This window comes from Cajanus cajan, chromosome 9 (genome assembly GCF_000230855.2).
Source record: "Cajanus cajan strain Asha chromosome 9, NIPB_CcT2T_4, whole genome shotgun sequence".
In the NCBI taxonomy this organism is placed as follows: Eukaryota; Viridiplantae; Streptophyta; class Magnoliopsida; order Fabales; family Fabaceae; genus Cajanus; species Cajanus cajan.
Window position 1 is genome coordinate 28,372,615 of NC_138525.1, and position 14,424 is coordinate 28,387,038.

Genomic DNA, 14,424 nt, shown 5'->3' on the forward strand with positions numbered 1-14,424 from the left:
GAAGCTTCACAATGTTTTACATACAATTATTAACTATCTCTGTAATGGTGGCCAGTTCCACAATGAGGGCAACGTCTGTTACGTGGTGGATTTCTTAGTTGTGGTTCTTTCTCTTGGAATCCAGGATAAGTGTTGTGGAGAATTTGGGTCATTTTGAAGGGAAATTTGTTGGAAAGCATTTGAGGAACTATCGAGTTCATTTGCAAAATCCAACTAATAAAGAGATTGCATAGGTAACTTTATGCTGAAAATGGAGTTGTAAAATCAACTCCAAATAAGTTTGTAAAAAAAGTCCTCCGAATTAGTTGTAGAAAGGGATCACTGGGGAAGCAACATTTCATTGAAAACATCTTTGGAAATTGGGAAGAGTCATATAACAAGTTACCAGGTATGTTGCAAGCAATGCAAATGTATGTTCCAGGCTTCATTTGAAAATTAAATACACAATCGGCATACTAATATGACTTATTGGACGAGGGGAGTGCTTTCTTCAAAAGGTTATTTTGGACCTTCAAACCATGAATTGATGGTTTTTCCTTCTGCAAACCAATTGTTCAAGTAGATGGAACATTTTTATATGGCAAATATAAAGGGTCGCTATTGGTGGAAGTTACGTAAGGCAGACACAACATAATTCCCATTGCGTTTGTAGTTGTTGAAGGTGAAACAAGCGATGCATGATTCTTTTTCCTAAAAAACTTAAGGCGGTATGTAACACCGTAAGACGGGTTGTGCCTCATTTCATATCGTCACGAGGCTATTAGAAGTGTATACTCCAGAAATGAAAGTGGTTGGACAGAAAATAATTTTGTCCATGTCTATAGCATTGGACACATTGCACAGAACTTCATGCAACAATTCAAAAATGAAGCACTAAAGAAGGATGTCGTCAACATGAGTAATTTTATTTTTTCCTGTACTCTATATTATCATTAATATTTTTAAACTTTCTTACTTAGTTTTCATAATTTAATTAATAATTTTTTTTGCAACATATGGGATGACTGAACCTAGATTCTTTTACTATTACAACATAGTAAGAGATAATAATGCTGAAACAACACAATAGTTGGACAACATCCCAAGGAAAAAATGGACGCTGGCATGGGAAAATGGACGACGCTAGGGATACATGACAACAAATCTAGCAGAGTCTATTAATTCAGTCTTAAAGAAAACAAGAAACCTGTCAATTTGTTCCATGGTAATGGTGACATACACCCGTTACAACAAGTTCTTCGTTAAGAGAGGCAGGGAGGTGGATGCAATGATTAATGCTGAACATGTCTACTTGGAGATTGCAACTAAAACTATTCAAGATGCACAGTCAAAGGCAAACACTCTTAAAGCAATCACCTTTGACAAATCAAGCACTAGATTTTTAGTGGAAGAAACGCAACATCTGGGAGAACTTCGACCCGTTGAGAGATTTACAGTAAGGCTAGATGAGATGTGGTGTGATTGTGGCAAGTTCTAGAAAGTTCATATCCCTTGCTCACATGTACTTCCTTCATGCTTACATGCACGCCACGAATTTGAAAGCTACATATCTCCCATATATACCTTATAACAACTTTCAAAGGTATACGAAGGACAGTTTGGAGAGCTCCGACACGAAGATTATTGACCTACTTACACTGACCCAACTTTGTGGCCAAATCCAGAACTCAAAAGAATTTCCAAGGGTCGGTTCAAGTTCAGCAGGATTATAACAGAAATGGACATTAGAGAACAACATAATCGTGTAAAAAATTGTTCCTATTGTCACACTCCTGGTCACACTAGGAAGATATGTCCAAATATTAGTCATGCATTTAGTTTCCACCACCACTGATTTTGTTTTGTAATTAGTTTTAAGTTTGATAAATGTCATTGCTTAAATTTTAATATTAATAAATATATTTAATATTAATTAAATTATTAAATTTTATTCATTCTATTAAAAAATTATATAAAAATAAAATTCTTTTCATTTTTATTTAACTTATAACAATATTATTTTTCATCTTCTAACTTATAAAAATTTACATAAAAATATAAATTTTATAAACATAATAATATTATTTTTCATTTATAACTTATTAAAATTATAAATTATTAATATTATAACTTATTAAAATTTAAATTTATAAAATCATTTATTATTAAAATTATAACTTATTAAAATTATAATTTATTAAAATTATAAATTATTAAATTATAACTTATTAAAATTATAAATTATTAATATTCTAACTTTTTAAAATTTAAATTTATAAAATTCATTTATTATTAAATTTATAAATTATTAAATATATTACTTTATAATATTATAAATTATTATATAACGTTAAGAAGAAATGAGTTATTCTACGCTAAGTGCATGTTTGGATTGGATTTTCAAACTTGATTTTACGCTAACTTGGATTGGATATTAAAATTATAAACTTGATTCTACGCTAAAATTTTTGGCGCCAATTTTGCTCCTTATGTTAATACAGAAGTGCTTGCTTCCTTAGCCTATAAATTGGACTTTTTCTCTTCACATTTTAGCACTTTGAATATTAATGAGATTACTGAAATCATTTCAGCCAAGTCTCTCCTCAAAGTCACTCTCACCTAGCCTAGGTTCCTTTGAACTTTCTCTAGGTTTAGCACCTTTGTGAGTAATCCATTACTCACCTTGCTTTGGTGCTCCCTTCTTCTTCATTCTTCCTTTTTCTTTCCGCCATCAAGGCTCTTCCTAGCTAGAAATTTCGTCCAACAACCTTCAAGGAGAAGATCAAGTGGCCGGAGCAAGCTTAAGGTGAAGAACATTCATCCTACTCACCTAGGGTTGCCATCAAATTGGTTGAATTTACTCATAGCAAGAGGATGTGAGGGTTAGGTTCTTAATAGGTATTGAGGGAGTTACTTAGTAGGTAGTTAAGGGTTCTATACAAACAGCAGGTGGCTAGTCTTTGTAATCAGAGCAATTGTTGTTGATCATAGTGGAAAAATCTAACAATGTGTGTGAGGACTAGATGTAGTCCAAGGTTGGGTGAAACACGATAAACCTTTGTTTGGAAATTTCTCTCACCTTATCTCCTTTATTTACTTTACCTACTTATTATTATTTACAACCTTGGCACATCTTTATCTATTGTGGAAATCATAAGTTGATAGACTTATCAAAGAAAGAATATGTTTTTATACTATCAAAAGAATAAGCTTCTAAAAGACTTTTTTTTATCATAAATCATTCAAAAGCAAAAAAATTCTTTTAGAAGCATCAAAATCATCCGATTTTGATCACCAGAATTTCATAAAAACTTAAAATTTAAGAAATCCACAATTAAACCCCCTTCTTGTTGGCTAACATTTACTTCATATTTCTTATAAATATAATGATATATATAGTATGTGTCAAAAGAAATTTACACTTAAATTCTTCTTCGTCAAATCACCCGTTTAGTATATGTGCCATAGAATAGAGATCCATTTTTTTATTGTAAGTTTATTTTTTAGTAAATAAATAAATTGACAATAGAGAAAGAAAAAAAAAAGTAATGTGTTGGATTATTAATAGAATTGACCAACATTGGTTAAAACAAGTTGTTCAAGGTTTGAATCCTAATTTTGGATATAAAATATACTATATTGGGAGAAAAATATCTACCTCGTGTGCATTCATGATCTTCGATGAAGATTAGTTGATACTTTCGACGATGAATACTTCGTAATAATACTATAGTAAAATGTTAAGTCAAAAAATAATCTTATACTCCTCAGGATTTCAAGTTTTAATAATAACAAACATAAGCATTTTTTGAGAAAAAAATTCTTTAAAATGAATGTTTATAAAATGATCTGATTAAGACGTTTAGTTATCTTGACATTAAGTCTCATAGACAAAACACTTTATTTGTAAGATATATGCTCTTAACTTATATTATTTATGATGTCTGATAATATAATCATTTTTGTTCACATGATTTCTTAATAAATTGAATTGATAAAGTTTTTTTGGTATTCACAATTCACTAAAGGAAATAAAGACATGTTTTCGTCAAAAAAGGACTAGCATATCCAGCAAATAACAAAAAAGTTGTTTCAGACTAACACGCACATAGTTCCTCTCCTTTAGCACCTAAAAGATGATAAGTAGTTTCATTAATCGAATAAGAAGTGACAATTTGGTGAAACACATTTAATTCAAGCATTTAATGCATCAACAAACACTTTTTGCTATAAGGAACGAAGATAAATACAAATGAAGCAAGCCTGTGAGAGACACTCAAAGATTTGCAACAGTTATCTTCATGAAACATCTATATAAAAAAGTTTGAAGATTTAGAGAGCGATAGAGATAGATTTACACGAATATTACTATACATTTCTTTCTATAAAATAATATTGTACGTAACTAGTTGTATCACTTCTTGATAATAAGACAAAACAATATTATTAACTTACCCAACTTTAATTTTGTGTTATTGCTTTGAGTTTGGAGAAACTTGATCGTAAAAGAATACTTGGTTGTTAAAACTTGAAGAGACTTTGTGTCAAAAGAATACTTAGGTAGTTGCCTGAAGAGACAAGTCAAAGAACACTTAAGTTGATCTAAAAGTGGCTTGTGAAAGAATACTTGTATCTTTGTAAAGGATAGTGAAACTTGATTGGGTTGATCAAAAATTGGACGTGGTCTTGGTGGTTGAGACGAACTAATATAAAAACAATGTGTGTTCTTACTTTGTTCTTTGTTTGCTCTCTAAGAGTCTTGTTACTACTTTACTATTTCAAAAAAAATATTAAATTTTTTATAGACATTATTCAACCCCCCATCCTTCTAGTGTTTCTTTCCTCCACAGCTTGGTATCAGAGCACAACCTTTGATAGGGTTGAGCATCTAACTGCGCTAAAGGAAAAGATCCTAAGATAGGAAGCAATAAAAGTCAATACTTGCCTGAAGGAGCTTATCTTACAAGGTCTTTATTCTTTAATAGATAAGACAACCCATATTGAAAGGATATGATGGAGATATTCAAGTCCACCCAATATCACCTCTGGAAGATCATTACAAAAAGTGATGTTGCAGTTACCAAGGCAAGAAGCGAGTACACATAGGAAGATTACAACATCCTACAATTCAACACAAAAGCAAGATATATCTTGGCTTGCTCTTTCTCTAGAATAGAATACAACAATTTCTGTAGGTGCAAAATTGTCAAAAAAAAATGTAGGAAGTCATTAGGGTAACTCATGAAGGTACTGAAGACATTAGGCTCAGACAAGCTACTACTCTTCAGAGACACTATTAATTGTTCTCTATGAAGGAGAATGAAACTATTGATGAAATATTTGGAAGATTCAAAACTATTCTTAATGGGTTAAAATCCCTAGGAACTAAGTTTTCCAAAATTCAAAATAATTTCAGGATTTTGAACAACCTTCCAAGATCTAGGAATCTAAGGCCACCGCCATACTAGAGGCTAGCGATCTCAAGACTCACTCTCGATGAACTTTTAAGAATCCTAAGAGTTCATGAAGTCCAATAGAACAACAAGGATTATCTCAAGGCAAATGATTTCGCTGTTCTACGAACTAGTGAAACTAGCAAGAAGAGAGATAAAGGCAAAACTCTGAAGGTTGAATATGAGCACAATAGCTCAGATGATAGTTTTGAAAACCCTTTTGAACAAATCATTAAACAAACAATTTCAAACATCTGGAAAATCCATAAATGTGTTTTCAATGGACAACTTTGATGACTTTGCTAGTATATTTGGTGATAAGCTTAGAAAAGAATTTAACAGTAAGATACAAAATAAAAACTCAATAATTGAGAGAGGTGCAATGAGGAACAGCAGTTATGCATCTATAGTTGAGTCACGGTTTGAGTGTAACAAGTCCCACATCGGGGAGGTCTCCTTACCAGGGAGGCCTTATAAGGCGGGAGGTTCTCCAACCTCTTGGGCCGGCTTTTGAGGGATGGTTCCCCTCCTTAGTCTTATGCTCGTTACAATGGTGCTTTCATTGAGAGCCAGCCAAATCGAGAAGGGCTACCCACGGAGGGTTCTGACCGGCAAGGGCCGAGTGAAGTACCGGTGAGTAAAGTACCGTGGAGTGCAGCCATCGAGGACGCTGGCTTTCGAAGGGGGTGGTAATGTAACAAGTCCCACATCGGGGAGGTCTCCTTACCAGGGAGGCCTTATAAGGCGGGAGGTTCTCCAACCTCTTGGGCCGGCTTTTGAGGGATGGTTCCCCTCCTTAGTCTTATGCTCGTTACATTGAGACATGTTTGTTGGACGTTGATAGACAGGAGCTGTTTTGGATGATTGACAAGGTCAGTTATTATAGTAGATTGTTGATCCTGTGCACTTGATTTTTGTTCGACTTGCTCGGTTAACGTAAAAGATAAGAGGGTGAATGAGATTTGTATGGTTATGGAAATATGGTGACAGTGAGTTAAAAATGGGGGTGAAAAAGTCAAAGTAACATGAGAAGATTTAGAAAAATTAAGCAGCTAAAAACATGGATAAGTAACACTTCAAACTGAAAACCTTTACAAAATAGCTATTAGCACTGACATGAGTACATAGACTCTACAATGTCCTTTATCTCTTGTTTCAATCTACATTATTATCATTTCAACAAGCTTTGGAGTTTGATCCTATATCCCATGTTTTGTTGGAGGAAATTAAAGGGCACAGGGTACACGGTAAGAAAATAAATTTTAATACGTCAATACTTTTATGTCGCTGACCACTATGATGACACTAGCAAGAAAGGATGGAAAGAAATAAATTGCAAGCAAGGACACTAGAAAGTATCTGTTCCTAAAAAAGCGATATGACTTACCAGAATGCATCTTAAAGATATCTTGTTGATGGACACAATTGGCTATGTTTAAATTTATTCAATACCTTGTTATTTTCTTAGAAAATCCCATTTTTTAATTTGCAATGACAAAATAATGATTGAAGAAGTCCATTTATATATCACAATTGCATAAATGACTAAGCTATTTGGCTCATGCTACAGGGATTGGCAACCAATGAATCTTGCGATGATTTTCTTCCGGGAGACAATTATCCTCATTGGTTGGCATATACGGGTGATGGACATTCGGTGTATTTCACTGTGCCAGAAAATTGTTGCATGAAGGGAATGACATTGTGTGTTGTTTATTTATCAACCCCTGAAAGCACAGCAACTGAATGTCTTACTAGTGTCATAATGGTCAATTACACAAAGTGCAACATTCAGATATTCAAACGAGACACAGTAATTTCCTTTAATGATGTAGATTGGCAGTGCATAATATCACATTTGGGACTTGGAGACGAAGTGGAGATTTTTGTAACTTTTAGGGATGGATTGGTGGTCAAGAAGATAGCTGTCTATCTCATGTATGGTGAATCAATTGACATGGAAATTGAGCCTTTGCCCGAGCCAAAGGAATTTGCCTTCATTAGATTCATAAAGAAAATTGTAATGTGTGACTTCTGGTAAGTCATATCGCTTTTTTAGGAACAGATCAGGATCTCGTGTTATGGAATTAATTTCTAGTGTCCTTGCTTGCAATTTATTTCTTTCCATCCTTTCTTGCTAGTGTCATCATAGTGGTCAGCGACATAACAAATTTCTAGACGCCAACCTTAGAAATTAGTTCTTTTCTCTCTTATATCCTGTGTTGAAAAATTAGTTCTTTTCTCTCAGTCAAGAGGTTGACAAACAAAGATTAGTCTCGGCGTGGATACACGTGAGACCTTCATAGTTTTGAAGGAAAATTTTTAAATTTCAAACTTCAACCGGGTAAACTTTATTTGCTTTCATAAATATTCTATTAATTATCATGTGTGATTTTAGCATAAAGTAGATCTTTTTATTTCCGCTACACATGTTTAGAACATGATTGAACTTTCACTTCGTTGAGAGAGGCAGGGAGGTGGATGCAATGATTAATGCTGAACATGTCTACTTGGAGATTGCAACTAAAACTATTCAAGATGCATAGTCAAAGACAAACACTCTTAGAGTCATCACCTTTGACAAATCAAGCACTAGATTTTTAGTGGAAGAAACGCAACATCCGGGAGAAGTTCGACCCGCTGGGAGATTTACAGTAAGGCTAGATGAGATATGGTGTGATTATGGCAAGTTCCAGAAAGTTCATATCCCTTGCTCACATGTACTTCCTTCATGCTTACATGCACGCCACGACTTTGAAAGCTACATATCTCCCATATATACCTTATAACAACCTTCAAAGGTATTTGAAGGACAATTTTGAGAGCTCCGACATGAAGATTATTGACCTACTTACATTGATCCAACTTTGTGACCAAATCCAGAACTCAAAAGAATTTTCAAGGGTTGGTCCAAGTCCAGCAGGATTGTAACAGAAATGGACATTAGAGAACAACATAATCGTGTAAAAAAATTGTTCCTATTGTCACACTTCTGGTCACACTAGGAAGATATGTCCAAATATTGGTCATGCATTTAGTTCCCGTCACCATTTTTTTTTTGTAATTAATTTTAAGTTTGATAAATGTCATTATTTAAATTTTAATATTAATAAATATATTTAATATTAATTAAGTTATTAAATTTTATTCATTCTATTAAAAAAATATATAAAAATAAAATTCTTTTCATTTTTATTTAACTTATAACAATATTATTTTTCATCTTCTAACTTATAAATATTTACATAAAAATATAAATTTTATAAACATAATAATATTATTTTTCATTTATAACTTATTAAAATTATAAATTATTAATATTTAAATTTATAAAATTATTTATTATTAAAATTATAACTTATTAAAATAATAATTTATTAAAAATATAAATTATTATATAACGTTAGGAATAGGAAGAAATGAGTTATTGTAAGCTAAGCATCGTCTACAATTTCATTGGTGGAGTGAATGATTAATAAAGTTGAAAAACGATTGAAGTCATTGGGGTTTGGTCAACTAAATGTCGTCGTCTTCGTCCTCCAACAGTGGATGGATCTACGACGTGTTCGTAAGCTTCAGAGGAGAAGACACGCGAAAGACTTTCGTGTCTCATCTCGACGCTGCCCTCTCAAATGCGGGGATCAACACTTTCATCGATTACAGGCTTGAGAAGGGAGCGGAGATAGTAGCACAACTAGTGCGAGCAATACAAGGGTCTCGGATGTCCCTCATCGTTTTGTCCCTTGACTATGCTTCATCGAGGTGGTGTCTTGATGAGCTTGTCAAGGTTAGACAATGTGACAGAACCGACGGCCAGATGGTTGTGCCCATATTCTACGATGTTTATCCATCCGATGTGCGTCATCAAACGGGTGCTTTTGGAGAACGCTTTAAAGCACTTGTAGATAAATGTTTACTCCAAGGAATGCACCACCAGTGTTCAAGTTGGAGGGATGCACTCACGACGGTTGCAAATTTAGCAGGTTGCAATTCCAGGAATTTTAGGTATATATCATGTCAATACTTTCTATTTTCTTGCTTCTCTTTTTTTTTAGAATGAACATTTTTAATAAGGATAAAACTTTGGTGATGTTGTTTAATCAAAATTGGAATCTTAGTTACTTCAGTTCCTGTATATGTTAAAATAGTGTTTGGTTAGTGGAAGCCACACCCTGCTAGTACATATTAGTCCTTAATTTTCAATTTTGATACACTGCATGAATTATATTCATAGATAAAAAAAAAATAATTATTTCAATAATATACACAATATATATTAATGAGATTTGGATTAAATACAAGTGGATAACAACACCAACCACACCTATAGATATATGTGTACTTAAGTTTTGTCCTTTTAAGAATATATATTTACAATTTAGACAAAACTTAGATATAATTCTTTATGTTTATCCAATTAGAGTTGAAGATCTCGATAGTATAAACTTGCATTTAATACAGTTTTCATTAATACACATTTGTGCTACCAAAGAAATTGTAACTATGTAAATGTAAATGACCTTTCCTAATTTATGTTCAATCTGTTTTTTTATTTTTTATTTTTTTTATTGAAGGAGTGATGGTGAGCTAGTGGACCAAATTGTTGAGGATATTTTTCGAAAACTAGACATGGACTTATTGACTATTACTGAATTCCCAGTTGGATTAGAATCGCGAGTGCAACAAGTGATTGACTTTATTAATCATCAATCAGGGAGAGGTTGTGTTGTAGGGATCTGGGGAATGGGGGGATCGGGAAAAACAACCATCGCCAAATTCATCTATAATCAAATTCGCTTGAGATTCAAGCGTAGAGGTTTCATTGAAGCAAGTAATAGAGGGCACATTGATTTACAAGAAAAACTTCTTTCAGATGTCCTGCGAACAAAGGTCAAGGTACATAGCATTGCCATGGGCATAAGTATGATCGAGAAAAGATTTTGTGGAGAAAGGACTCTCATTGTACTTGATGATGTTACTGAGTTTGCACAATTAAAAGCATTGTGTGGAAATTGTAAATGGATTGGTGTAGGAAGTGTAGTCGTCATTACAACCAGAGATGTACGCCTACTGAAACTACTTGAAGTTGATTATGTTTATAAAATGGAGGAAATGGATGAAAATGAGTCCCTTGAGCTGTTTAGTCAACATGCTTTTAGGGAAGAAAAACCAAGTGAAGACTTCAATGAACTTGCAAGAAATGTAGTTGCTTATTGTGGAGGACTACCTCTGGCTCTTGAAGTCCTTGGTTCTTATTTAATAAAGAGGACAAAGAAAGTATGGGAAAGTGTCTTGTTAAAACTAGAAAAAATTCCCAATTATCAAGTGCAAAAGATATTAAGAATAAGCTTTGATGGTTTAAGCGACCCCTTGGAAAAGGATATATTCCTTGATGTATGTTGTTTCTTTATAGGTAAAGACAGAGCCTATGTTACAGAGATACTAAACGGCTGTGGATTATGTGCTGATATTGGAATAACAGTTCTCATAGAACGAAGTCTCATAAAAGTTGAAAAGAACAACAAACTTGGAATGCATCCTTTGCTACGAGAAATGGGCAGAGAGATCATTTGTGAAAGTTCAAGAATCGAACCTGGGAAGCGGAGTCGATTATGGTTTCAAAAGGATGTACTTGATGTATTGACAAGGAATACTGTAAGTTCATTCTTTATATACAGTCCTAGAATGCGAATTTTTTTTCTTTTATTTTCATGTGTGGTTTGCCTGAGGTTAAGTAACAATTTCTTTTTTTTGCTCTTATCATCTCAGGGGACAGAAGCTATTCAGGGATTGAGTCTGAAACTGCGTTTCACCATCAAAGATTGCTTCGAAGCTTATGCTTTTGTGGAAATGAAGGGGTTGAGACTGTTGCAACTTGATCATGTACTACTCTCTGGAAATTATGGGTATCTTTCTAAGCAACTGAGATGGGTGTCTTGGCAAGGGTTTGCTTTAAAATATATACCTAACAACTTTGATCTGAAAGGTGTAATTGCAATTGATTTCAAACACAGTAGTCTTAGACTACTCTGGAAAAAACCCCAGGTATATATACATGCAATTTTCTTTTAAAACTCATGTTAATTGAAATAGTAATTGTTGCCACTTATCACTATTTCATTTCTCATTTTCTGCTCTAATATTTTTTTAATGAAAACTATCTTGTTGTAGGTTTTGCAGTGTTTAAAAATCCTCAATCTTAGTCATTCAAAGTACTTGATAGAAACCCCTGACTTTTCAGGACTACCTAGTCTCGAAAAACTCATTCTTAAAGATTGTCCAAGTTTGTGCAAGGTACACCAATCCATTGGAGATCTTCGGGATCTTCTATTGATTAATTTGAAGAATTGTACAAGCCTAAGCAATCTCCCCAGAGAGATGTATAAACTGAAATCTTTGAAAACTCTCATCCTGTCTGGTTGTTTGAAGATTGACAAATTAGAAGAAGATATAGTGCAAATGGAATCCTTGACAACTCTAATTGCTGAAAATATTGCTGTGAAGCAAGTTCCCTTTTCAATAGTAAGCTCAAAAAGCATTGGATATATATCTCTATGTGGATATGAAGGACCGTTACGTATTCTTATTCCTTCTATTATTTGGTCTTGGATGTCACCAAGAATGAATCCTCTATCTCGCATTCATTCTATTCCTGGCACTTCATCTCTAGGTCCCATGGATATGCAGAATAATGATTTGGGTGATCTAGCACTATTGTTTAGCAACCTTTCAAACCAAAGAAGTGTCTTGATGCAATGTGACACAAAGTTTCAACTATCTAAACAATTAGGAACTATTCTGGATTTTACTAAGTCAGAACTAACATCATATACATCACAAGTTTTGAAGCATTCTTTGGAGTCTTATTTGATCGGCATTGGAAGTTATGCACAAGGCTTGAATAGTCTCAGCAGGAGCATATCGGAGGTTCCTTTCTTCAACTTTATCTACATACCTTCACTAATCATTTTAGCTGTTTGTTTAGAGAAAATGAGATAATCCTAATGAAGAATCTAAAAGAAACTTCACTAGTCCTTTTTTTAGCACATTTTCCCTCTGTAACAAAATGACTTCATTTAGAAATACCTTATTTTAATAACCAATTAGCCAACTGATCATGCGAGTATTTAGCACTAGGAAATCAATTTCCACTGCTACAATTGCTTCATGTGTGTTACATTCTCTTTGGCTATCGAAATGTAATTGAAATATAAGTTGAATGACCTGGATGACATAACCAGAATGCATCTTAAAGATATCTTGTTGATGGACACAATTGGCTATGTTTTAATTTATTCAATACCTTGTTATTTTCTTAGAAAATCCCATTTTTTAATTTGCAATGACAAAATAATGATTGAAGAAGTCCATTTATATATCACAATTGCATAAATGACTAAGCTATTTGGCTCATGCTACAGGGATTGGCAACCAATGAATCTTGCGATGATTTTCTTCCGGGAGACAATTATCCTCATTGGTTGGCATATACGGGTGATGGACATTCGGTGTATTTCACTGTGCCAGAAAATTGTTGCATGAAGGGAATGACTTTGTGTGTTGTTTATTTGTCAACCCCTGAAAACACAGCAACTGAATGTCTTACTAGTGTCATAATGGTCAATTACACAAAGTGCAACATTCAGATATTCAAACGAGACACAGTAATTTCCTTTAATGATGTAGATTGGCAGTGCATAATATCACATTTGGGACTTGGAGACGAAGTGGAGATTTTTGTAACTTTTAGGCATGGATTGGTGGTCAAGAAGATGGCTGTCTATCTCATGTATGGTGAATCAGTTGACATGGAAATTGAGCCTTTGCCCGAGCCAAAGGAATTTGCCTTCATTAGATTCATAAAGAAAATTGTAATGTGTGACTTCTGGTAAGTCATATCGCTTTTTTAGGAACAGATACTTTCTAGTGTCCTTGCTTGCAATTTATTTCTTTCCATCCTTTCTTGCTAGTGTCATCATAGTGGTCAGCGACATAAAAGTATTGACGTATTAAAATTTATTTTCTTACCGTGTACCCTGTGCCCTTTAATTTCCTCCAACAAAACATGGGATATAGGATCAAACTCCAAAGCTTGTTGAAATGATAATAATGTAGATTGAAACAAGAGATAAAGGACATTGTAGAGTCTATGTACTCATGTCAGTGCTAATAGCTATTTTGTAAAGGTTTTCAGTTTGAAGTGTTACTTATCCATGTTTTTAGCTGCTTAATTTTTCTAAATCTTCTCATGTTACTTTGACTTTTTCATCCCCATTTTTAACTCACTGTCACCATATTTCCATAACCATACAAATCTCATTCACCCTCTTATCTTTTACGTTAACCGAGCAAGTCGAACAAAAATCAAGTGCACAGGATCAACAATCTACTATAATAACTGACCTTGTCAATCATCCAAAACAGCTCCTGTCTATCAACGTCCAACAAACATGTCTCAAACCGTGACTCAACTATAGATGCATAACTGCTGTTCCTCATTGCACCTCTCTCAATTATTGAGTTTTTATTTTGTATCTTACTGTTAAATTCTTTTCTAAGCTTATCACCAAATATACTAGCAAAGTCATCAAAGTTGTCCATTGAAAACACATTTATGGATTTTCCAGATGTTTGAAATTGTTTGTTTAATGATTTGTTCAAAAGGGTTTTCAAAACTATCATCTGAGCTATTGTGCTCATATTCAACCTTCAGAGTTTTGCCTTTATCTCTCTTCTTGCTAGTTTCACTAGTTCGTAGAACAGCGAAATCATTTGCCTTGAGATAATCCTTGTTGTTCTATTGGACTTCATGAACTCTTAGGATTCTTAAAAGTTCATCGAGAGTGAGTCTTGAGATCGCTAGCCTCTAGTATGGCGGTGGCCTTAGATTCCTAGATCTTGGAAGGTTGTTCAAAATCCTGAAATTATTTTGAATTTTGGAAAACTTAGTTCCTAGGGATTTTAACCCATTAAGAATAGTTTTGAATCTTCC

The 14,424-nt window shown here is 33.7% G+C and overlaps 1 protein-coding gene across 1 annotated transcript; it reads left to right on the top strand.

The window, feature by feature from the left end:
* Nucleotides 1-8,881: 8,881 nt before the first annotated feature.
* On the top strand, nt 8,882-13,638 carry LOC109809733 (disease resistance protein RPV1). The gene is made up of 5 exons (XM_020373119.3): nt 8,882-9,437; nt 10,007-11,087; nt 11,202-11,477; nt 11,604-12,359; nt 12,854-13,638. Exons 1-5 carry the CDS (start codon nt 8,953-8,955, stop codon nt 13,322-13,324), a joined length of 3,069 nt encoding a protein of 1,022 aa, XP_020228708.1. The 5' UTR covers nt 8,882-8,952; the 3' UTR covers nt 13,325-13,638.
* Nucleotides 13,639-14,424: the final 786 nt, after the last annotated feature.

Bases quoted from the DNA above. Each gene is read 5' to 3' on its own strand.
- LOC109809733 (XM_020373119.3), top strand. From the start codon at position 8,953: ATGTCGTCGTCTTCGTCCTCCAACAGTGGATGGATCTACGACGTGTTC. The intron at 9,438-10,006 runs GTATATATCATG...TTTTTATTGAAG, and splicing joins TGCAATTCCAGGAATTTTAG to GAGTGATGGTGAGCTAGTGG. The intron at 11,088-11,201 runs GTAAGTTCATTC...TTATCATCTCAG, and splicing joins ATGTATTGACAAGGAATACT to GGGACAGAAGCTATTCAGGG.